At 44.3% G+C, this 26,272-nt stretch overlaps 1 protein-coding gene across 1 annotated transcript; it reads left to right on the top strand.

Moving 5' to 3' along the window:
• Positions 1-113: 113 nt before the first annotated feature.
• LOC139417326 (opsin-5-like) lies at positions 114-24,333 on the top strand. Its single transcript, XM_071166594.1, has 6 exons — positions 114-519; positions 21,880-21,967; positions 22,247-22,409; positions 22,686-22,813; positions 22,981-23,315; positions 23,545-24,333. The coding sequence occupies exons 2-6, from the start codon at positions 21,880-21,882 to the stop codon at positions 24,028-24,030; spliced, it is 1,200 nt and encodes a 399-aa protein (XP_071022695.1). The 5' UTR covers positions 114-519; the 3' UTR covers positions 24,031-24,333.
• Positions 24,334-26,272: the final 1,939 nt, after the last annotated feature.

The raw sequence follows: 26,272 nt of genomic DNA, 5'->3' as shown, positions 1-26,272 counted from the left end.
AGTCAGCAAGAACGAGAGGGAGAAAGGGGAAGGGAGAGCGAGCGAGTGAGAGTTGTTTGGAGAAGGGGGAGAAAGAGAAAGGGGTAAGGGGACGGTGGTACTTTGTTTCATTCGTGACACTCAGAGCCTCCCAGTCAGTGTTATTCTGATTTCTCTCTCTCTGGTTCTCTGGTTGGATTGGCATCACCCTGGGCTTTTCTTCCTGGCTACACTACGAGGACCCACTGCATCTCCAAGGAAATGTGTGCAGGCAGATGCACTGTCTGTCTGTGTATGTATGTGTGAATGAGTGAGTGTGTGCCTGTCTCTGTTAATGCATTCCTGGCTGGATGTTTGCGTTGTGAGTGTTTATGTGTCAGAAGAGGAAGAGGCAACAGGGCTACCGTTGGGGTTCTGCAGTGTGAGTGACCTAGCTAGGGTCCAGTGTCTCCCGTGTAGCCGGGTAGGAGCTCTGTCCTGCTCTTCTCTCCGCCTGGCCTCCATGAGTTTATCTGAGGACACACATCTCCTCCCTGGAAGGTAGGTTCCATAGAAAGGCACGGTGTGGGGCTGCATGGTGTGGGGCTTTAGGCAGGGTGTGGGGCTGGTTGCATGGCGGATCCTGTCGGTCTACTGTCAGTTCAGTGTTGGGGATTAGAGGATTACAATGCTGGTTCAGGGTATCACTGTTGCTGATGCAGCTCGCTCTCTCCATCTGTCTGTCTGTCTGTCTGTCTGTCTGTCTGTCTGTCTGTCTGTCTGTCTGTCTGTCTGTCTGTCTGTCTGTCTGTCTGTCTACCTTCTTGTGCTCTCTCAAAGATGTTATAGTTTAAGCAATAAAGCCCGAGGGGGTGTGGTATATGTTCAATATACCATAGCTCAGGGCTGTTCTTAGGCACGATGCGAGGCGGAGTGCCTAGATACAGCCCTTAGCCGTGGTATATTGGCCATATACCATAAATCCTGTGGTGCCTTATTGCTGTTAAAAACAGGTTACCAACGTAATTAGAACAGTAAACATGTAGTTTTGCATCATACCCGTCTCATATACCACGGCTTTCAGCCAATCAGCCTCCAGGGCTCGAATGACCCAGTTTATAATGGTTAGTTTGGTACTGCTATAATTAAGTGTTTGTGACATATCACCTGATGTAATATTGTTGTCAGGGGAATGGCTGAAAAAGCAGGATTCAAAAGTGTGTCAGCAGTGCTGTATGTGTCCATGCATAAGTTAATATAACTGGATGTTATCCAATAAGGTTGAAGCACTATCTGGAGTAGATTTAGATGTTCTGTGTTGTGGGTCTCTACTGATTAGATCAAGGCAACAATGGACTGTGTCTAGCTGGACTTTTGTAGATTGCATATTTCATAAATGAAAAACGTAATGGCAGATGTTAGTACTAGCTTTTAGATTTCATGGACAGTTGCATGCTCCAATCTTACATAATGTCTGCTCACAAACATGAATAAAACCATTACACGCTTATTGACTGTGAATGTGGATAACTAACTGTGAATGCTGCATAACCCTTGCAGTCTCCCTGACTACAAAACAAAACATTACCTCTCCTCTCGGTAGAAAGAAAATCCACTCCTCACCTCTTCGGGACCTCAATATGGGTGATATTGCCAAAGATAAGTGGGGCACTGATTCAGTGAACCCCCAACATCTGACCTCTCCACTGTCCACTGGCAAAGGATTCAAGCAGAATAATAACCTGAAATTGCACGTGAAGATCCACATGGGAGAAACCATATCATTGCAATCTTTGTGACAACTTTTCCAGCACTAGCACCCAGTCATGACTGAGAGGCTTGAGAGACTCAGTGGTATGAGAGGAGGCTGTTTTTGAGATGAGGAGGAGGAGAGCATTTGTTAGATGAGAGGAGGAAGAGGAGGCCGTTTTTTTTATGGCTGATAAGATAAGGTAGGCCCTACTACATCGTAAAGCCCATTCAAATCATGTGTTTATAATAATCTAACGTAAAAGAGACATCACACCACCTGCATACTAGGCAACCAGAGGGTTGACCCACGCTCCGGGTCATATTTAGATTCATGACTATGACTAACGCGACTACATACAATAACTGCATATATATTTTTCATATGCTGACAGACACCAATTTCCAGCTGAGTATAGGCTACATGCAGTCGCAGCATTTGCTGGCCTATAGTCAACACTCTAGTCAACAATAACCCCATCAATCATATTCAAAACCAACCATCATAACTGGCTTTGACCTCCAAAATGCAATGATCCATTCTAATGCAAGTGAAAACAAAATGAAAGGCATCCAGATGGACCGTATCATATGATTACCGTCTGAGCTGTAGCTCTTTTATAACTACAGCCAAGATGGAGACACCGTTTGAAGGTCTTGGCAAGGTTTTTTTATGGATGCTCTGCAAGCATAATCGTGTCACCGCTCACATGCTCATTCATGCGGCGAATGCCTCACAACCAAAATTGCACTGTACACGGCCACCACCATGCTTCAACAGGCACTGATTCCCCAGTTATCTCTGCTGAGTCAAAACAATCACACTGTTTGAGCGACATTTCTCATTAAAGTGGAGTCTTACGTCAGACTGAATCAATTTACCTGAAGGGGAAAAGGGAACGTTTGACAGACATCCAGCCAACAGCTGTGTTCAAACAGGTAGAGACTAGAGACACATATAGGGAGATACAGGAAGGCATAGATACATTATGAAAAACAACACAGTAGTGTGTCAATTGTAAATCATTGATTTTCAATATGTGTGCAGGCCAATCTAAGTTTGGTTTGGATGTCTAAACTGGCTCTGTGGCAACGTCTAAAATGATAAACAATTTCCTATATAGTGCACTACTTTTGACAAGGGCCCAGTAGTGCACTAAATAGGAAGTAGGGTGCCAATTGGGATGCAACTGTGTCAGTCACTATCCAGGGCAGCCAGTTAACTACAGCTGACCATTAGCTGTTGCACAGTTCAGCTGGCCCACACAACATCAGATCAGCCACAGTTGACCAGCGCTGCAATTCAGCTGGTCTACCAGTGGTCATTCAGCTTTCTAATGTGGTGACAAGCATGCATGCATGGATGCACACGCACACATACACACAATCACACTTGTGCTGTACTCATGTAACAAAGGTTAATTATGATTCCACTTCCCACTGCAGAAATATATATGTGATGTTTATGTATTCCTATTGGTTGACTGAAATTACATATCAATAAGGTGTTTTGCCATTGGTCATGCTTGCAGATAGGGGGAGATCGCAAACGTTAATTCTTCCCAGTCTGATATTGACATGTACGAGATCACTATGTACATTTCCTGATATACAGTATATAGACATGTGCCTTCAGAAGTCTCCAGTGCCAGAGAAGATGGCTGACGTTTTACGTGCTCCAAACCGATTGTGATTTTATGATAATTTTTTTGCGTTGTTTCTTTTTTTACTTATTTTGTACGTAATGTTGCTGCTACCATCTCCTATAACCGAAAATAACTTCTGTACATCAGAACAGCGATTATTCACCACGAACTGGCAGAAGTTTTTTTTCCTTTAACGAGTCCGAAGAGCCCGACGTGAACGACATACTGCTTTTCCCAGGAACAGGCCCAAATCTCTGTCATTTGCGTGAAGAGACGACGGAGAAAAGAGGAAGGAGGTCGTCGGGTTGCCGTCTGAGAATTCGTAGGTGATCGAATAAACCCCCCCTGCCTTCCATTCTACTAGCTAACGTGCAATCATTGGAAAATACAATCGACAACCTACGAGGAAGATTAAAATACCAACGGGACATTAAAAACTGTAATATCTTATGCTTCACGGAGTCGTGGCTGAACGACGACATTATCAACATACAGCTGGCTGGTTAAACGCTGTATCGGCAGGAGAGAACAGTGGCGTCTGGTAAGACAAGGGGTGGCTGACAATGCATATATGTAAACAACAGCTGGTGCATGATATCTAAGGAAGTCTCGAGGATTTGCTCACCTGAGGTAGAGTATCTCATGATAAGCTGTAAACCACACTATCTACCTAGAGAGTTTTCATTTGTATTTTTCGTAGCTGTCTACATACCACCACAGTCCAATGCTGGCACTAAGAACACACTCAATGAGCTGTATTCCACCATAAGCAAACAGGAAAACACTCATCCAGAGGCGGAACTCCTAACAGCCAGGGACTTTAATGCAGGGAAACTTAAATGTTTTACCAAATTTTTATCAGCATGACCACCTTTACTCCACACACAGAGATGTGTTCAAAGCTCTCCCTCTCCCTCCATTTGGCAAATCTGAAGCCTTCTGATTCCTTCTTACAAGTACAAATTAAAGCAGGAAGCACCAGTGACTCGGTCAATAAAAAAGTGGTCAGATGAAGCAGATGCTAAGCTACAGGACAGTTTTGCTAGCACAGACTGGATATGGATTCAATAAGTGAATCGATGACGTCGTCCCCACAGTGACTGTCGCTTTCAAGGAGCGGAACTCTAACCCGGAAGCTTATAAGAAATTCCGCTATGCCCTCCGACGAACCATCAAACAGGCAAAGTGTCAATACAGGACTAAGATCGAATCATACTACACCGGCTCCGACGCTCGTCGGATGTGGCAGAGCTTGCAAACTGTTACAGACTACAAAGAGAAGAACAGCCAAGAGCTGCACAGTGACACGAGCTTACCAGACGAGCTAAACTACTTCAAATCAAATCAAATGTATTCATATAGCCCTTCGTACATCAGCTGATATCTCAAAGTGCTGTACAGAAACCCAGCCTAAAACCCCAAACAGCAAGCAATGCAGGTGTAGAAGCACGGTGGCTAGGAAAAACTCCCTAGAAAGGCCAAAACCTAGGAAGAAACCTAGAGAGGAACCAGGCTATGTGGGGTGGCCAGTCCTCTTCTCTTCAAGGAGTCATCATGTCAGGTAGTCCTGAGGCATGGTCCTAGGGCTCAGGTCCTCCGAGAGAGAGAAAGAAAGAGAGAATTAGAGAGAGCATACTTAAATTCACACAGGACACCGGATAGGACAGGAGAAGTACTCCAGATATAACAAACTGACCCTAGCCCCCCGACACATAAACTACTGCAGCATAAATACTGGACGCTGAGACAGGAGGGGTCAGGAGACACTGTGGCCCCATCCGATGACACCCCCGGACAGGGCCAAACAGGAAGGATATAACCCCACCCACTTTGCCAAAGCACAGCCCCCACACCACTAGAGGGATAACTTCAACCACCAACTTACCATCCTGAGACAAGGCCGAGTATAGCCCACAAAGATCTCCTCCACGGCACAACCCAAGGGGGGCGTCAACCCAGACAGGAAGACCACATCAGTGACTCAACCCACTCAAGTGACGCACCCCTCCTAGGGAAGGTATGAAAGAGCCCTAGTAAGCCAGTGACTCAGCCCCTGTAATAGGGTTCGAGGCAGAGAATCCCAGTGGAAAGAGGGGAACTGGCCAGGCAGAGACAGCAAGGGCGGTCTCTACTTCTATGCTCGCTTCGAGGCAAATAACACTGAAACAGGCATGAGAGCACCAGCTGTTCCGGACGACTGTGTGATCACACTCTCCGCAGCCGATGTGAGTAATACCTTTAAACAGGTCAACATTCACAAGGCCACAGAGCTAGACGAATTACTAGGATGTGTACCGCGAGCATGCGCTGACCATCTGGCAAGTGTCTTCACTGACATTTTCAACCTTTCCCTGTCCGAGTCTGTAATATCAACATGTTTTAAGCAGACCACCATAGTCCCTGTGCCCAAGAACACTAAGGTAACCTGCCTAAATGACTACCAACCCGTAGCACTCACATCTGTAGCCATGAAGTGCTTTGAAAGGCTGGTCATGACTCACATCAACACCATTATCCCAGAAACCTTAAACCCACTCCAATATGCATACCGCCCTAACAGATCCACAGATGATGCAATCTCTATTGCACTCCACACTGCCCTTTCCCACCTGGACAAAAGGAAAACCTATGTGAGAATGCTATTCATTGACTACAGCTCAGAATTCAACACCATAGTGCCCTCAAAGCTCATCAATAAGCTAAGGACCCTGGGACTAAACACCCTCTGCAACTGGATGCAGGACTTCCTGACGGGCCGCCCCCAGGTAGTAAGGGTAGGCAACAACATATCCGCCACGGTGATCCTCAACACAGGCGCCCCTCAGGGGTGCGTGCTCTGTTCCCTCCTGTACTCTCTGTTCACTCATGACTGCACAGCCAGGCACGACTCCAACACCATCACTAAGTTTGCCGATGACACAACAGTGGTAGGCCTGATCACAGACAACGACGAGACAGCCTATAGGGAGGAGGTCAGAGACCTGGCTGTGTGGTGCCAGGACGTCAACCTCTCCCTCAACATGATCAAGACAAAGGAGATGATTGTGGACTACAGGAAAAGGAGGAAAATGAGGACCAAGCACGCCCCCATTCTCATCGACGGGGCTGCAGTGGAGCAGGTTGAGAGCTTCAAGTTCCTTGGTGTCCACATTACCAACATACTAACATAGTCCAATCACACCAAGACAGTTGTGAAGAGGGCACAACAAAGCCTATTCCCTATCAGGAGACTGAAAAGATTATGGCATGGGTCCTCAGATCCTCAAAAGGTTCTACAGCTGCTCCATCGAGAGCCTGGTTGCATCACTGCCTGGTATGGCAACTGCTTGGCCTCTGACCGCAAGGCACTACAGAGGGTGGTGCGTACGGCCCAGTACATCACTGGGCCCAAGCTTCCTGCCATCCAGGACCTATATAGAAGGCGGTGTCTGAGGAATGCCCTAAAAAGACCCCAGCCACCCTAGTCATAGACTGTCCTCTCTGCTACTGCACGGCAAGCGGTACCGGAGTGCAAAGTCTAGGTCCAAGATGCTTCTAAACAGCTTCTACCCCCAAGTCATAAGACTCCTGAACATCTAATCAAATGGCTACCCAGACTATTTGCATTGCCACCCCCCCCCCCCCCCCCCCACACCCCCTCTCTCTTTTACACCGCTGCTACTCTCTGTTATTATCTATGCATAGCCATAACTCTATCTACATGTATATATTACCTCAATTACCTCAACTGACCAGTGCCCCCGCACATTGGCTCTGTACCTGTACCCCTGTATATAGTCTAGCTGTAATTTTACTGCTTCTCTTTAACAAAATGTTACTTTTATTTCTTGCTCTTATTCGTATTTTTTCAACTGCATTGTTGGTTAGGGGCTTGTAAGTAAGCATTTCACTGTACAGTCTACACTTGTTGTATTCGGTGCATGTGCCTAATAAAATTTGATTTGATTTGAGAAAGTATTCAGACCCCTTGACTTCCACATTTTGTTGTGTTACAGCCTGAATTCTAAATGGATTAAATCTTCTTTTTGTTATCACCCATGTACACACAAAACCCCATAATGAAAAAGTGTTTTTCAAAATCTTTGCACATTTATTGGTAATTAAATATAGAAAGTAGCAATAACCAACAACCAACTTGACAGAGCTTGAATAATTTTTTATGGAATAATGTGCAAATATTGTACAATTCAAGTGTGCAAGCTCTTAGAGACTTACCCAGAAAGACTCATAGCAGTAATCGCTGCCAAATATCTATTGATATTTCTGTATTGCTGCTATGAGTTTTGAAAGGGATGACACACGTCACATTGGTCTGTAATGAAGCTTTCCAATCTACTGTATATTCAACATGTTAAAAAAGGACCGAGAGGTTTTGGTTGTTTGCCTTAAATTTAAAAAAAACAAGAGATGAAATATTAATGTCAGACGGCGCCTGGGATGAGACGTGAGTGAGAGGGTCTTTTTGAAGTAGTATCATGATGGAGTTCTTATTGGTGTCTTTGTTAGAGTAGCAAAGCCTGGCTGTCTCTGTCTTTGAAAGAACACCCTCAGTCTCCGTTGTATGTAACATTTGAATGTTAAGTAGGCCAATGATGTGAACTCAATGATCTTGGTGCTTGGTGTGGTTTAAATAAAGAAAACCTTCTTGTGATGGTTAATAGTTATGGCACACATGGTTTAATTTACCCCTGGCTCAAGTACCCAAGTGAGTCACTAGATAAACACTAAACTGACTTGAGATGAAATTAAAGATATAGGTAGGTGTGACTTAACATGTTTGTTTAAATTCACATTTTTCACCCACAAATTCATGAAGGTGAAATATGACTGATACATTAAACATACACAGTTCCATGCGTTGTCATGACACGACCAGCAAATTCAGACAACCAACCCATTTGCTAATGGTCTGTCAAGCATCCGCGTAACATTATAGCCTACATGTACCTGAACATATCTCATAGGGTTGTTATGCAATCCTGTGGAACATAATGTCAGTCTATTGGAAATTGATATTCAGGTCAAGGGGAAATGTACGGAGTAATGAGTTGTGTAGTGTTCCTCCTACCAGACTCAATTTCTGAGAATCACTATGTTATTATAGCCTTCCTTATACGGCACCGATGTTGTAATACATTAGAAGCATTTCCTAGAGTTGTGGTGACGTAATTATGTCTTGCTGTGTAAGATATTAAAATACTGATTGGAACATGGCAACACGTTCAAGGACGCTCCCTATACGATTGAAAGGTGACCTAAAGGTTTATTTTTAACACAGTTCCCTATTGACTTTGCTGTCTGTCAGACTGGGCACGTAGCACTTCATATTAGGATGTACTTTATAAAGGGGTTATAAATAGCTTATAAACGGGTCAGTTATTTATAGATAGTTAATAATCTGATAGGCAATAAACTTCATCATATCCTTTATTCAAGTTCAGTTACTATATATGCCCTAGAAAAGTAAGCACACTTGGTAACTTACATAACCTCAAACCCATAAGGAGGGATGCTTGGTAACCTACATAACCTCAAGCCCATAAGGCGGGATGCTTGGTAACCTACATAACCTCAAACCTATAAGGAGGGATGCTTGGTAACCTACATAACCTCAAGCCCATAAGGAGGGATGCTTGGTAACCTACATAACCTCAAGCCCATAAGGAGGGATGCTTGGTAACCTACATAACCTCAAGCCCATAAGGAGGGATGCTTGGTAACCTACATAACCTCAAGCCCATAAGGAGGGATGCTTGGTAACCTACATAACCTCAAGCCCATAAGGAGGGATGCTTGGTAACCTACATAACCTCAAACCCATAAGGAGGGATGCTTGGTAACCTACATAACCTCAAACCCATAAGGAGGGATGCTTGGTAACCTACATAACCTCAAGCCCATAAGGCGGGATGTTTGGTAACCTACATAACCTCAAACCCCTAAAGAGCGATGCTTGGTACCTACATAACCTCAAACCAAATAAGGAGGTATGCTGGAGGGAGACAGCAGAGGGAGCACGCCCCCATCCACATTGATGGGGCCACAGTGAAGAAGGTGAAAAGCTTCAAGTTCCTCAACGTACACATCACTGACAATCTGAAATGGTCCACCCACACAGACAGTGTGGTGAAGAAGGCGCAATAGTGCCTCTTCAACCTCAGAAGGCTGAAGAAATGAGGCTTGGCCCCTAAGACCCTCACAAACATTTATAGATGCATCATTGAGAGCATCCTGTCAGGCTGTATCACCGCCTGGTACAGCAACTGCATCACCCGCAACCGCAGGGCTCTCCAGAGGGTGGTGCAGTCAGCCCAACACATCAGCGGGGACACCCTGCCTGCCCCCCCAGGACACGTATAGCACCCGATGTCACAGGAAGGCCAAAAAGATCATCAAGGACATCAACCACCCGAGTTTGACATGTTCACCCTGCTATCATCCAGAAGGCAAGGTCTGTACAGATGCATCAAAGCTAGGACCAAGAGACAAAAAAACAGCTTCTATCTCAAGGCCATAAGACTGTTAAATAGCCATCACTAGCTGGCATCCACCCAGTACCCTGCCCTGAACTTAGTCACTGTCACTAGCCAGCTAGAACCCGGTTACTCAACCCTGCACCTCAGAGGCTGCTGCCCTACGTACATAGACATAAAATCACTGGTCACTTTAATAATGGAACACTGGTCACCTTAATAATGTTTACATACTGTTTTACTCATTTCATATGTACAGTTGAAATCGGAAGTTTACATACACTTAGGTTGGAGTCATTAAAACTCGTTTTTCAACTATCCACAAATTTCTTGTTAACAAACTGTAGTTTTGGCAAGTCGGTTAGGACATCTAGTTTGTGCATGACACAAGTAATTTTTCACACAATTGTTAACAGATTATTTCACTGTATCACAATTCCAGTGGGTCAGAAGTTTACATACACTAAGTTGACTTTGTCTTTAAACAGCTTGGAAAATTTCAGAAAATGATGTCATGGCTTTAGAAGCTGATAGGCAAATTGACATCATTTGAGTCAATTGGAGGTCTATCTGTGGATGTATTTGAAGGCCTACCTTCAAACTCAGTGCCTCTTTGCGTGAAATCATGGGAAAATCAAAAGAAATCAGCCAAGACCTCAGAAAAAGAATTGTAGACCTCCACAAGTCTGATTCATCCTTGGGAGCAATTTCCAAACACCTGAAGGTACCACATTTATCTGTACAAACAATAGTATGCAAGTATAAACACCATGGGACCACGCAGCTGTCATACCGCTCAGGATGGAGATGCATTTTGTCTCCTAGAGATGAAGTGCAAATATGTCCCAGAACAACATCAAAGGACCTTGTAAAGATGCTGGAGGAAACAGGTACAAAATTATCTATATCCACAGTAAAACTAGTCCTATATCGACATAACCTGAAAGGCCACTCAGCAAGAAAGAAGCCACTGCTCCAAAACCGCCAAAAAAAGCCAGACTACGGTTTGCAACTGCTCATGGAGACAAAGATCGTACTTTTTGTAGAAATATCCTCTGGTCTGATGAAACAAAAATAGAACTGTTTGGCCATAACGACCATCGTTATGTTTGGAGGAGAAAGGGGGACGCTTGCAAGCCGAAGAACACCATCCCAACCGTGAATCACTGGGGTGGCAGCATCATGTTGTGGGGGTGCTTTGCTGCAGGAGGGACTGGTGCATTTCACAAAATAGATGGCATCATGAAACAGAAAAATGATGTGGATCTAATGAGGCAACATCTCAAGACATCAGTCAGGAAGTTATAGCTTGGTCATCAATGGGTCTTCCAAGTGGACAATGACCCCAAGAATACTTGGCTTAACGTTAAATGGCTTAACGACAACAAAGTCAAGGTATTGGAGTGGCCATTACAAAACCCTGACCTCAATCCTATAGAATATTTGTTGGCAGAACTGAAAAAGCGTGCAAGGAGTGTGCATGCAAGGAGGCCTACAAACCTGACTCAGTTACACCAGCTCTGTCACGAGGAATGGGCCAAAATTCATCCAATTTATTGTAGGAAGCTTGTGGAAGGCTACCGAAACGTTTGACCCAAGTTAAACAATTTTAAGGCAATGCTACCAAATACTAATTGAGAGTATGTAAACTTCTGACCCACTGGGAATGTGATGAAAGAAATAAAAGCTGAAATAAATCATTCCCTCTACTATTATTCTGACATTTCACATTCTTAAAATAAAGTGGTGATCCTAACTTTTACTAGGATTAAATGTCAGGAATTGGGAAAATCTGAGTTTAAATGTATTTGGCAAAGTTGTATGTAAATTCTAGTCAATGCTATTCTAGTCAATGCCATCCTATTCAACTATTGCTGTATATATACACACCATTCCATCCTACGTATTCTGCAGACATACTAAATATTCTATCCACATACGGTCCATAATACCTATATTGTATATACAGTGGGGCGAACAAGTATTTGATACACTGCCGATTTTGCAGGTTTTCCTTACAAAGCATGTAGAGGTCTGTAATTATTATCATAGGTACACTTCAACTGTGAGAGACGGACCTACCAACTAGTAAGAATTCCGTCTCTCAAAGACCTGTTAGTTTTTCTTTAAGAAGCCCTCCTGTTCTCCACTCATTACCTGTATTAACTGCACCTGTTTGAACTCGTTACCTGTATAAAAGACACCTGTCCACACACTCAATCAAACAGACTCCAACCTCTCCACAATGGCCAAGAGCAGAGAGCTGTGTAATGACATCAGGGATAAAATGGTAGACCTGCATAAGGCTGGGATGGGCTACAGGACAATAGGCAAGCAAGCTTGGTGAGAAGGCAACAACTGTTGGCGCAATTATTAGAAAATGAAAGAAGTTCAAGATGATGGTCAATCACCCTCGGTCTGGGGCTCCATGCAAGCTCTCACTGTAGTGAGGGAGGGATCAGCCCAGAACTACACGGCAGGACCTGGTCAATAACCTGAAGAGAGCTGGAACCGCAGTCTCAAAGAAAACCATTAGTAACACGCTACGCCGTCATGGATTAAAATCCTGCAGCGCACGCAAGGTCCCCCTGCTCCAGCCAGCGCATGTCCAGGCCAGTCTGAAGTTTGCCAATGACCATCTGGATGATCCAGAGGAGGAATGGGAGAAGGTCATGTGGTCTGATGAGACAAAAATAGAGCTTTTTGGTCTAAACTCCACTCGCCGTGTTTGGAGGAAGAAGAAGAATGAGTACAACCCCAAGAACACCATCCCAACCGTGAAGCATAGAGGTGGAAACATCATTCATTGGCAATGCTTTTCTGCAAAGGGGACAGGACGAGTGCACCATATTGAGGGGAGGATGGATGGGGCCATGTATCGCGAGATCTTGGCCAACAACCTCCTTCCCTCAGTAAGAGCATTGAAGATGGGTCGTGGCTGGGTCTTCCAGCATGACAACGACCCGAAACACACAGCCAGGGCAACTAAGGAGTGGCTCCGTAAGAAGCATCTCAAGGTCCTGGAGTGGCCTAGCCAGTCTCCAGACCTGAACCCAATAGAAAATCTTTGGAGGGAGCTGAAAGTCCATATTGCCTAGCGACAGCCCCGAAACCTGAAGGATCTGGAGAAGGTCTGTATGGAGGAGTGGGCCAAAATCCCTGCTGCAGTGTGTGCAAACCTGGCCAAGAACTACAGGAAACGTATGATCTCTGAAATTGCAAACAAAGGTTTCTGTACCAAATATTAAGTTATGCTTTTCTGATGTATCAAATACTTATGTCATGCAATAAAATGCTAATTAATTACTTAAAAATCATACAATGTGATTTTCTGGATTTTTTAAAAGTGTACCTATGAAGTGTACCTTTTTGTGGCCTCCCGGTGGCGCAGTGGTTAAGGGCGCTGTACTGCAGCGCCAGCTGTGCCATCAGAGTCCTGGGTTCGCGCCCAGGCTCTGTCGTAACCGGCCGCGACCGGGAGGTCCGTGGGGCGACGCACAATTGGCCTAGCGTCGCCCGGGTTAGGGAGGGCTTGGTCGGTAGGGGTGTCCTTGTCTCATCGCGCACCAGCGACTCCTGTGGCGGGCAAACAATGCAGGTGTAGAAGCACGGTGGCTAGTAAAAACTCCCTAGAAAGGCCAAAACCTAGGAAGAAACCTAGAGAGGAACCAGGCTATGAGGGGTGGCCAGTCCTCTTCTAGCTGTGCCGGGTGGAGATTATAACAGAACATGGACAAGATGTTCAAATGTTCATAAATGACCAGCATGGTCAAATAATAATAATCACAGTAGTTATCGAGGGTGCAACAAGTCAGCACCTCAGGAGTAAATGTCAGTTGGCTTTTCATAGCCGATCATTGAGAGTATCTCTACCGCTCCTGCTGTCTCTAGAGAGTTGAAAACAGCAGGTCAGGGACAGGTAGCATGTCCGGTGAACAGGTCAGGGTTCCATAGCCAGAAGGCAGAACAGGGTTCCATAGCCATAGGCAGAACAGTTGAAACTGCAGGAGCAGCACGGCCAGGTGGACTGGGGACAGCAAGGAGTCATCATGCCAGGTAGTCCTGAGGCATGGTCCTAGGGCTCAGGTCCTCCGAGAGAGAGAAAGAAAGAAAGAAGGAAAGAGAGAATTAGAGAGAGCATACTTAAATTCACACAGGACACCGGATAAGACAGGAAAAATACTCCAGATATAACAGACTGAACCTAGCCCCCCGACACAAACTACTGCAGCATAAATACTGGAGGCTGAGACAGGAGGGGTCAGGAGACACTGTGGCCCCATCCAATGATACCCCCGGACAGGGCCAAACAGGCAGGATATAACACCACCCACTTTGCCAAAGCACAGCCCTCACACCACTAGAGGGATATCTTCAACCACCAACTTACCATCCTGAGACAAGGCAGAGTATAGCCCACAAAGATCTCCACCACGGCACAACCCAAGGGGGGGCGCCAACCCAGACAGGAAGACCACGTCAGTGACTCAACCCACTCAAATGACTCAGCCCTTGTAATATGGTTAGAGGCAGAGAATCCCAGTGGAGAGTGGGAACCGGCCAGTGGGAACCGGCCAGGCAGAGACAGCAAGGGCGGTTCGTTGCTCCAGAGCCTTTCCGTTCACCTTCACACTCCTGGGCCAGACTACACTCAATCATATGACCTACTGAAGAGATGAGTCTTCAATAAAGACTTTAAGGTTGAGACAGAGTCTGCGTCTCTCACATGGGTAGGCAGACCATTCCACAAAAATGCTTAGAAATTCTAGGGACAACTAGGAGGCCTGCGTCTTGTGACCATAGTGTACGTGTAGGTATGTACGGCAGGACCAAATCGGAAAGATAGGTAGGAGCCAGCCCATGTAATGCTTTGTAGGTTAGCAGTAAATCCTTGAAATCAGCCCTTGCCTTAACAGGAAGCCAGTGTAGGGAGGCTAGCACTGGAGTAATATGATCAAATTTGTTGGATCTAGTCAGGATTCTAGCAGCCGTATTTAGCACTAACTGAAGTTTATTTAGTGCTTTATCCGGGTAGCCGGAAAGTAGAGCATTGCAGTAGTCTAACCTAGAAGTAACAAAAGCACTGATTAATTTTTCTGCATAATTTTTGGACAGAAAGTTTCTGATTTTTGTAATGTTACGTAGATGGGAAAAAAGCTGTCCTTGAAACAGTCTTGATATGTTCGTCAAAAGAGAGATCAGGGTCCAGAGTAACGCCGAGGTCCTTCACAGTTTTATTTGAGACGACTGTACAACCATCAAGATTAATTGTCAGATTCAACAGAAGATCTCTTTGTTTCTTGGGACCTAGAACAAGCATCTCTGTTTTGTCCGAGTTTAAAAGTAGAAAGTTTGCAGCCACCCACTTCCTTATGTCTGAAACACAAGCTTCTAGCGAGGGTGTGTCATCCGCATAGCAGGGAAAGTTAACATTATGTTTTCGAATTACATCCCCAAGAGGTAAAATATATATTAAACACAATAGTGGTCCTAAAACGGAACCTTGAGGAACACCCAAATGTACAGTTGATTTGTCAGAGGACAAACCATTCACAGAGACAAACTGATATCTTTCCGACAGATAAGATCTAAACCAGGCCAGAACTTGTCCGTGTAGACCAATTTGGGTTTCCAATCTCTCCAAAAGAATGTGGTGATCGATGGTATCAAAAGCAGCACTAAGGTCTAGGAGCACGAGGACAGATGCAGAGCCTCGGTCTGATGCCATTAAAAGGTCATTTACCACCTTCACAAGTGCAGTCTCAGTGCTATGATGGGGTCTAAAACCAGACGGAAGCATTTCGTATACATTGTTTGTCTTCAGGAAGGCAGTGAGTTGCTGCGCAACAGCCTTTTCTAAAATGTTGGAGGAATGGAAGATTCAATATAGGCCGATAGTTTTTTATATTTTCTGGGTCAACGTTTGGCTTTTTCAAGAGAGGCTTTATTACTGCCACTTTTAGTGAGTTTGGTACACATCTGGTGGTAGAGAGTCGTTTATTATCTTCAACATAGGAGGGCCAAGCACAGGAAGCAGCTCTTTCAGTAGTTTAGTTGGAATAGGGTCCAGTATGCAGCTTGAAGGTTTAGAGGCCATGATTATTTTCATCATTGTTAACGGAACACTAAAATAACACATCCTAGATCTGAATGAATGAAATATTCTTATTAAATACATTTTTCTTTACATAGTTGAATATGCTGACAAAATCACACAAAAATGATCAATGGAAATCAAATGTATCAACCCATGGAGGTTTGGATTTGGAGTCACACTCAAAATTAAAGTGTAAAACCACACTACAGGCTGATCCAACTTTGAAGTAATGTCCTTAAAACAAGTCAAAATGAGGCTCAGTAGTGTGTGTGGCCTCCACGTGCCTGTATGACCTCCCTACAACGCCTGGGCATGCCCCTGATGAGGTGGCGGATGGTCTCCTGAGGGATCTCCTCCCAGACCTGGACTAAAGCATCCGCCAACTCCTGGACAGTCTGTGGTGCAACGTGGCGTTGGTGGATGGAGCGAGACATGATGTCCCAGATGTGCTCAATTGGATTCAGGTCTGGGGAACGGGCGGTCCAGTCCATAGCATCAATGCCTTCCTCTTGCAGGAACTGCTGACACACTCCAGCCACATGAGGTCTAGCATTGTCTTGCATTAGGAGGAACCCAGGGCCAACCGCACCAGCATATGGTCTCACATGGGGTCTGGGGATCTCATTCCGGTACCAAATGGCAGTCAGGCTACCTCTGGCGAGCACATGGAGGGCTGTGCGGCCCCCCAAAGAAATGCCACCCCACACCATGACTGACCCACCGCCAAACCGGTCATGCTGGAGGATGTTGCAGGCAGCAGAACGTTCTCCATGGCGTCTCCAGACTCTGTCACATGTGCTCAGTGTGAACCTGCTTTCATCTGTGAAGAGCACAGGGCGCCAGTGGCGAATTTGCCAATCTTGGTGTTCTCTGGCAAATGCCTGCACGGTGCTGGGCTGTAAGCACAACCCCCACCTGTGGACGTCGGGCCCTCATACCACCCTCATGGAGTCTGTTTCTGACCGTTTGAGCAGACACATGCACATTTGTGGCCTGCAAGAGGTAATTTTGCAGGGCTCTGGCAGTGCTCCTCCTTGCACAAAGGCGGAGGTAGCGGTCCTGCTGCTGGGTTGTTGCCCTCCTACGGCCTCCTCCACGTCTCCTGATGTACTGGCCTGTCTCCTGGTAGCGCCTCCATGCTCTGGACACTACGTGGAAAGACACTTCAAACCTTCTTGCCACATCTCGCATTGATGTGCCATCCTGGATGAGCTGCACTACCTGAGCCACTTGTGTGGGTTGTAGACTCCGTCTCGTGCTACCACTAGAGTGAAAGCACCGCCAGCATTCAAAAGTGACCAAAACATTAGCCAGGAAGCATAGGAACTGAGAAGTGGTCTGTGGTCCCCACCTGCAGAACCACTCCTTTATTGGGGGTGTCTTGCTAAATGCCTATAATTTCCACCTGTTGTCTATTCCATTTGCACAACAGCATGTGAAATGTATTGTCAATCAGTGTTGCTTTCTAAGTGGACAGTTTGATTTCACAGAAGTGTGATTGACTTGGAGTTACATTGTGTTGTTTAAGTGTTCCCTTTATTTTTTTGAGCAGTGTAGTACTAAAACACTTGAGTGTCTCTCTTGATCCTAGGTCCTGGTAGAGTTGTGCAGACTCAGGACAACTGAGCTTTGAAGGAATTAGCAGATTTAAAGAGGAGTCCGTAATTTGCTTTCTAATAATCATGATCTTTTCCTCAAAGACGTTCATGAATTTATTACTGCTGAAGTGAAAGCCATCCTCACTTGGGGAATGCTGCTTTTTAGTTAGCTTTGCGACAGTATCAAAAATAAATTTTGGATTGTTCTTATTTTCCTCAATTAAGTTGGAAAAATAGGATGATCGAGCAGCAGTAAGGGCTCTTCGATACTGCACGGTACCGTCTTTCCAAGCTAGTCGGAAGACTTCCAGTTTGGTGTGGCGCCATTTCCGTTCCAATTTTCTGGAAGCTTGCTTCAGAACTCTGGTATTTTCTGTATACCAGGGAGCTAGTTACTTATGAGAAATGTTGTTAGTTTTTAGGGGTGCAACTGCATCTAGGGTATTGCACAAGGTTAAATTGAGTTCCTCAGTTAGGTGGTTAACTGATTTTTGTCCTCTGACGTCCTTGGGTAGGCAGAGGGAGTCTGGAAGGACATCAAGGAATCTTTGTGTTGTCTGTGAATTTATAGCACGACTTTTGATGCTCCTTGGTTGGGGTCTGAGCAGATTATTTGTTGCAATTGCAAACGTAATAAAATGGTGGTCCGATAGTCCAGGATTATGAGGAAAAACATTAAGACCCACAACATTTATTCCATGGGACAAAACTAGGTCCAGAGTATGACTGTGACAGTGAGTAGGTCCAGAGACATGTTGGACAAAACCCACTGAGTCCATGATGGCTCCGAAAGCCTTTTGAGTGGGTCTGTGGACTTTTCCATATATATGAATATATGAATATGAATATTAAAGTCACCAAAAATTAGAATATTATCTGCAAGGTCCGATAGGAATTCAGGGAACTCAGTGAGGAACGCTGTATATGGCCCAGGAAACCTATAAACAGTAGCTATAAAAAAGTGATTGAGTAGGCTGCATAGATATCATGACTAGAGGCTCAAAAGACGAAAACGTCTGGGTTTTTTTGTAAATTGAAATTTGCTATCGTAAATGTTAGCAATATCTCCGCCTTTGCGGGATGCATGGGGGATATGGTCACTAGTGTAACCAGGAGGTTACACAGTAACACAGTAAATTCATCAAGCTTAAGCCATGTTTCACATCAAAATTATGATCAGTGATTAGTTCATTGACTATAACTGCCTTTGAAGTGAGGGATTTAACATTAAGTAACCCTATTTTGAGATGTGAGGTATCACGATCTCTTTCAATAATGTCAGGAATGGAGGAGGTCTTTATTCTAGTGAGATTGCGAAGGCGAACACCGCCATGTTTAGTTTTGCCCAACCTAGGTCTAGGCACAGACACGGTCTCAATGGGGAAAGCTGAGCTGACTACACTGACTGTTCTAGTGACAGCTGGCTAACAGCCTGCTGCCTGGCCTGCACCCTATTTCGTTGTGGAGCTAGAGGAGCCCTGTCTATGTTGGTAGAAAAGATGAGAGCACCCCTCCAGCTTGGATGGAGTCCGTCACTCCTCAACAGGCCAGGCTTGGTCCTGTTTGTGGGTGAGTCCCAGAAAGAGGGCCAATTATGTACAAATTCTATCTTTTGGAAGGGGCAGAAAACAGTTTTCAACCAGCGATTGAGTTGTGAGACTCTGCTGTAGAGCTCATCACTCCCCCTAACTGGGAGGGGGCCAGAGACAATTACTCGATGCCAACACCTATTTCTAGCTGATTTACACGCTGAAGCTATGTTGCGCTTGGTGACCTCTGACTGTTTCATCCTAACATCGTTGGTGCCGACGTGGATAACAATATATCTATACTCTACACTCGCCAGTTTTAGCTTTAGCCAGCACCATCTTCAGATTAGCCTTAACGTCGGTAGCCCTGCCCCCTGGTAAACAGTGTATGATCTAATACGTCTACTACATGTCTAATACATCTAATTAAGTTTAATACATGTGTCTGTTACTTGAACTCTGTGAAGCATTTATTTAGGCAGCAATCTGAGGTGCAGTTAACTCAAATGACCTTATCCTCTGCAGCCTCTGGGTCTTCCTTTCCTGTGACAGTCCTCATGAGAGCAAGTTTCATCATAGCGCTTGATGGTTTTTGCGACTGCACCTGAAGAAATTTTCAAAGTTCTCGACATTTTCTGGATTGACTGATTAATTTTAAAATTAATAAATTTTTTCTCCCTTTCTCCCTGGGCCACATCCTGACTGTTGGCAGCCCATTCTTGCATAATCAATGCTTGGAGTTTGTCAGAATTTGTGGGTTTTTGTTTGTCCATCCGCCTCTTGAGGATTGACCACAAGTTCTCAATGGGATTACGGTCTGGGGAGTTTCCTGGCCATGGACCCAAAATATCGATGTTTTGTTCCCCGAGCCATTTAGTTATCACTTTTGCCTTATGGCAAGGTGCGCCATCATGCTGGAAAAGGCATTGTTCGTCACCAAACTGTTCCTAGATGGTTGGGAGAAGTTGCTCTCGGAGGATGTGTTGGTACCATTCTTTATTCATGGCTGTGTTCTTAGGCAAAATGTGAGCCCACTCCCTTGGCTGAGAAGCAACCCCACACATGAATGGTCTTAGGACGCTTTACTGTTGTCATGACACAGGACTGATAGTAGCGCTCACCTTGTCTTCTCCGGACAAGCTTTTTTCCGGATGCCCCAAACCATCGGAATGGGGATTCATCAGAGAAAATGACTTTACCCCAGTCCTCAGCAGTCCAATCCCTGTACATTTTGCAGAATATCAGTCTGTCCCTGCTGTTTTTCCTGGAGAGAAGTGGCTTCTTTGCTGCCCTTCTTGACAACAAGCCATCCTCCAAAAGTCTTTGCCTCACTGTGCAAGCTCTGTACTGGTGGTTCCCGATCCCGCAGCTTTAGGAGACGGTCCTGGCGCTTCCTGGACTTTCTTGGGTGCCCTGAAGCCTTCTTCACAACAATTGAACTGCTCTCCTTGAAGTTCTTGATGATCCGATAAATTGTTGATTTAGATACAATCTTACTGGCGGCAATATCCTTGCCTGTGAAGCCCTTTTTGTGCAAAGCAATGATGACGGCACTCATTTCCTTGCAGGTAACGTGGTTGACAGAGGAAGAACAATGATTCCAAGCACCACCCTCCTTTTGAAGCTTCCAGTCTGTTATTCGAACTCAATCAGCATGATAGAGTGATCTCCAGCCTTGTCCTCATCAACACTCACACCTGTGTTAACGAGAGAATCACTGACATGATGTCAGCTGGTCCTTTTGTGGCAGGGCTGAAATGCAGTGGAAATATTTGGGGGGGATTCAGTTCATTTGCATGGCAAAGAGGGACTTTGCAATTAATTTGAACACTCTTCATAACATTCTGGAGTATATGCAAATTGCCATCATACAAACTGAGGCAGTAGACTTTGTGAAAATTAATATTTGTGTCATTCTCACAACTTTTGGCCAAGACTGTACAGTCCCCTTAACACATCTACCCCAACATACTCCACATGGAAATCAACAGCTACTGGCTGAAGCGCACACATTCGAACTCTTAACAAAAGGCTTGGTTCAGTGCTCAACCCAGTTGTTGTTTCAATTCATTTCAAGGCCCAGTGCAGTCAAAGTTGTTTTTTCCCTGTGTTTTATATCACATTGTACAACAGCTGATGAAACTAACACTGTACAATTGTGAACAATTTTGATCAGTGTTATATCCTGATTGTAGATTGTATTTTCAACCAGCAACTAAGGACCATCAAATCAGCAGGTTTGCATGGGCAGGAGTTTTGTCTTTCCTTGTTGACATCACCATGCGGTACATTTTTTATAGACCAATAACAAAGAGCATTCCAAACCTCCAATAACAGCTAGTTTTCCCCTCCCCACTAAAACCACTCCCAAACAGTCCTAGCAAAATTCTTGCTTCAGAAATAGTGTTTAGCTAAAAAGCTACTTTTACCCATTTTAACAGAAATCTTTCACAGTAAGGTAATTAATTGCTACCCAGAAATGATTTGATATTGATAGTAAAAAGGCTGCATTGGGCCTTTAAACCTTTCCAATTCTGATATTTATCCAAAGCAGATAAATGTAGACCAGATGGAACAACAAAAATAGTGTAGCGAATCCTTTGTTGTTGCTCACCTTCATGATCTTTTTGTCCACTTTCTGATGTTTTCCCTCATCACACATTCACTGATTATTAAATTAGTTGATTCAAAGAGAACTTGTGGCTGTAATTAACGCTAGCAAACATTACGTGATGACATAATTGTCAATTAACTGGGCTACTGTTCTCTGACTAACAGTTACACTCCCTTCTGTCCACCCTCCTCCACTCCTTCTTTCTCTTTCTCCAGATGGGAAATACTTCAGACACAGCCCTGTTTGTCTCCACAATCTCAAAGGAGCTTGACTTCCTCATGGGCACACTCTACAGCATATTCTGTGAGTTCATATTCACTGACAAGAGGTCATATTTACTCACTGTTTATCCATTCATAACAAATTCTCACATTTTAGTCAATTCAATTCCAACTAGCTAGTCATCCAGTCACAGCCACATGCAGCTCAAATGAAGAGAAAAGGCATATACAATCAATCCATTCACAGAGTACTGGATATGCTTTTATGCCTGGATGTATACCCTCCGATTTTCACATTCATAATTCTTCATCTATGTCTTCAGTTGTCCTTTTATCATATTTCATTCTCTTTCTCTTCTAGGTGTTCTGTCTCTCCTGGGGAATGGCATCTTGATGCTTGTTGCGTATCGTAAGCGCTTGTCCTTGAAGCCGGCCGAGTTCTTCATCATTAACCTGTCCATCAGCGACCTTGGGATGACCCTGTCTTTATTCCCTCTGGCCATTCCCTCTGCATTCGCTCACAAGTTCGTCCTATTCTTTCTCTCTTCTGGCTCATGGAACACTATAAATACTTGTTTCTCTCTCTCAGTGTTATTCTGAGTTATGATAATGAAGGAATATAACATTTTATAATGCCTAACTCTCATCTCTCTCTCACTGTAATTCTGAGTTATGATAATGAAGGAATATAACATTTTATAATGCCTAACTCTCATCTCTCTCTGTGTTATTCTGAGTTATAATAATGAAGGAATATAACATTTTATACTGCCTAACTCTCATCTCTCTCCACTGTGTAGGTGGTTGTTTGATGAGATCACCTGTCAGTTCTATGCTATGTGTGGAGTTCTGTTTGGTCTGTGCAGCCTGACCAACCTCACAGCTCTCTCCTCCATCTGTTGCCTCAAAGTCAGCTTCCCTAACTATGGTGAGTTAGATGTCAATGCGTTAATCTCTGAGATGGTGAAATAGTCTGTTAAAACGGATGCTAACTAATTTGCCCTTTAGAGATGAATAAAGCACAATCTTATCTTATGTCAAAATGCACATTTCTCCGCCTTCCTTTTCCCCCTTTGTCCCATTTTCCATCCCCAGGTAACAAGTTCTCCTCGTCCCATGCCTGCGTCCTGGTGGTGGCTGTGTGGTGTTACGCCTCTGTGTTCGCCATCAGTCCCCTGACACAGTGGGGACACTATGGGCCCGAGCCTTATGGCACTGCCTGTTGCATTGACTGGCACGCGCCCAACCACCAGCTGTCAGCCCTGTCCTACATCGTCTGCCTGTTCCTTTTCTGCTACACTCTGCCCTGCACCATAATTTTCCTCTCCTACACCTTCATCCTGCTGACGGTGCGCGGCTCTCGCCGGGCCGTCCAGCAGCATGTGTCATCCCAAACCAAAACCACCAATGCACACAGCCTCATTGTCAAGGTCAGAGGGTATCCCTGTGTCATCAGTCCAGTTCACAACAACAACATCAACAGTTCAGGGATTATGCAATTCTATGTGTGGATAGACAAGTATAGTTTGCAGGTTCTGTGGCAAAGTTATAATGCATTATACCGGCAGACTTTAAGTAAAGTAATATTGAACATTCATTTAATGTTTATGCCTATTTATATATGCAGAAATGTTTTTAATTATGTGTGTTTCTGAACAGTTGTCGGTAGCAGTATGCATCGGTTTCCTTGGTGCATGGAGCCCTTACGCCATAGTGGCCATGTGGGCGGCATTTGGTGATGCCACCATCGTGCCTCCTGCTGCATTCGCCTTGGCGGCCATCTTTGCCAAATCGTCCACCATCTATAACCCTATGGTCTACCTGCTGTGCAAACCCAACTTCCGCAAGTGTCTTTGCCGAGACACGTCCACATTCCGCAATAGGATCTGCAGGGGCAGCCCCCGGCCTGAACAGAAAGACCCCTTTGGATCCATATCACAACCATCCCAGAGAAACAACAAGGAAATGAGCATCTCATACGGACAGCCAGAGAGCCCCGTGGCGTGTCTGCACTGTGCTGAGGATGGAGCTCCTTGCCAAACAGGAACCACGTCCCAGAGGAGTGCCTGCATACTGACCGGCTCCACCTACGGCGAGGTGACTGTCAGTCAACTCTCTGCCAATCTGCAGGCTGATTTCCTCTAGTATTGCATCAGAACTGCATCCTACCCTAATCGTACAGACAGGGATGGCGAGATTGCCAGGTGGAAAGAGATGGCCAGGAAGGGAGAGACTGACAGTAAAATGGCAAAAAGTATTGGTTGAATCATATGTTGCAATCTGGCACACAAGCCAACATGACAGTATCTGTGTCAGTGAGAGATGATGGGCCCATCTTAACTCATCATTATTTTCTGACATCTGTATGTACCTCAGCAGCTGTTGCACTCATTCTTACCACAGCAAACAAGATAATATTGCTAGAGTCCAATGTCTTACAAGTTGGTCGCACAAGCATTTCGCTACACTCGCATCAACATCTGCTAACCATGTGTATGTGACAAATACAATTTGATTTGATTTGGTCAACCCAAACAACCAAGAATACTAAATTGTACAAGATGACAAAACACAAAAGTGTTAACTGAACTATTTAAATATATTTATAAAAGACAACATGTATTATTATTATTATTATTAAGTGCAGTGGATTTATCCAGGAAAATCATGTGGCAAGGAACTAGAACTAATGAAAATAGGTGCCCAATGATCCCACACATGATGCAATGTTCACATCTGTGTAGCGGGGGCGATATGAACATATTAAAGCTAATCATCATCAACTCATCTGGTTATACTGTGCCGGTGAAGAGAGAGACCTTGGCTGAATATTTCCTGACATATTTCCAATACATTGCCGATAGAATTGGGCTGTAAAGTAGCCCTGGTTTCCCTTCAGACCATTGTGTTGCTGTGCTGTAGACCTTGACGTGTATTTGTAATAAGAGAGCATATCTATAGTATCATTATGACCTTATTGTAACTGTGAAACAAATGTTTGAGGAAGTTGCTGTAATTATCAAATTTTATTACAAAACGTTGAAACAACCAGTCTGGTGCTTGGTTATAATTGTTTGAAATTTAACTCATGTTTCAAAATTGTAAATCAAAACTGGCATACCTTTTGTTCTAATGGGTCAGTAGGTTCAGACACTCTGGATGCCATGGGTCAGGTAAAAGAACCTCATGATTTGCAGTATATCAGAAGTCTGTAATGACATTAGGTAAACCATCGTCTCTGCTTTTAAGGTCATATTAGTATCTGTGTCATTCAGAACTACAAACCTGTTTCAACAACAGTGGACAATGGACAGTTGGACGCAACAAACTGTGACTGAATATTTCATTTTCCTGTTAGCATGGTTCCAGGTTGATGACCTTTGGTGACCTTAATTGCCTTTGGCATTATCTGTTGAGCAGATCCAAAGAGCGGAACCAACAGAATCTCTGAGAACTTCTGTTTCAGATAATTCCAATATTACAAAGGCAGTTGTGATGCAACTCAAGTAATTCTGGCACAACATCAAGGATAGGTGGAAAAGTATTGCTATGGAACCTCAATTCACAACTTTCAAAATATGTTCCTTTTGATAGAATTTCCAACATATGCCTGCTAAATGCAGATAATATATATTTATTTGGGGAAGGGGAAAGTCTGTGAATCCTAAAATTAAATAAACATAAAACAAATTATTCTGGCAGGTGGTTTGACTGTGTGTTGGCATACAGCGTTTTGTGTGGAGTATTTTATGAGCAGAGTCAATCTAGCTAATCAGTCAGAAATCTCCATTCTCTCAAAAAGGGGTTGCGGTGATGGTGTGCAGGACATGACATCTCGGCTGCAGTCACCTAATTTTTCCACTTGTTTGATCTGAGATGAATCAGAGTGAACAGGAATTTGCATTTTGTACGAAAAGTGGTAATTCTATATGAGTGCCCCGCATAGTTGTGTTTCTTAAGGCCTACAACAACCCCACTGACTTTATCAAAGCTGACAGACTAAATAATAATGAGTGGTTCACAGTGAAAGCAGTTACATAACAAACAGATGTAACTCTAACATGCAGTGAAGCTCAACATCTGATTAAGTCATTTTTTGTCTTGCGTACATACTGGACAAGCTTCCCCACTGTTACAATTCTTACATTAGTACAGTAAAAAGTATTAAACGTAGTGGAAATTAAAAACATGCAAAACAGACAGTCACGCTGTCTTTGTAAGATACCTTGCTACTCATTAAATACAAGCTGATTAATCTGGCTATTTACCATTTGTTTCAAAATGAACTGCAGTGAACCATTCAAGATGTTCATCCCTTTCACTCCCTTCCCTCATCACTGTTCACTCCCTCTCACAACTGCTCTTTCTTTTTCCTCCCATCTCCCTT

Source organism: Oncorhynchus clarkii, chromosome 9 (genome assembly GCF_045791955.1).
Source record: "Oncorhynchus clarkii lewisi isolate Uvic-CL-2024 chromosome 9, UVic_Ocla_1.0, whole genome shotgun sequence".
Classification (NCBI taxonomy): domain Eukaryota; kingdom Metazoa; phylum Chordata; class Actinopteri; order Salmoniformes; family Salmonidae; genus Oncorhynchus; species Oncorhynchus clarkii.
This window is presented reverse-complemented; position numbering and strand designations above follow the sequence as displayed.

Excerpts from the sequence above, each read along its gene's own strand:
- LOC139417326 (XM_071166594.1), top strand. The coding sequence starts at position 21,880 with ATGGGAAATACTTCAGACACAGCCCTGTTTGTCTCCACAATCTCAAAG. Across the intron at positions 21,968-22,246 it reads CACACTCTACAGCATATTCT|GTGTTCTGTCTCTCCTGGGG; the intron begins GTGAGTTCATAT and ends TTTCTCTTCTAG. Across the intron at positions 22,814-22,980 it reads AGTCAGCTTCCCTAACTATG|GTAACAAGTTCTCCTCGTCC; the intron begins GTGAGTTAGATG and ends TTCCATCCCCAG.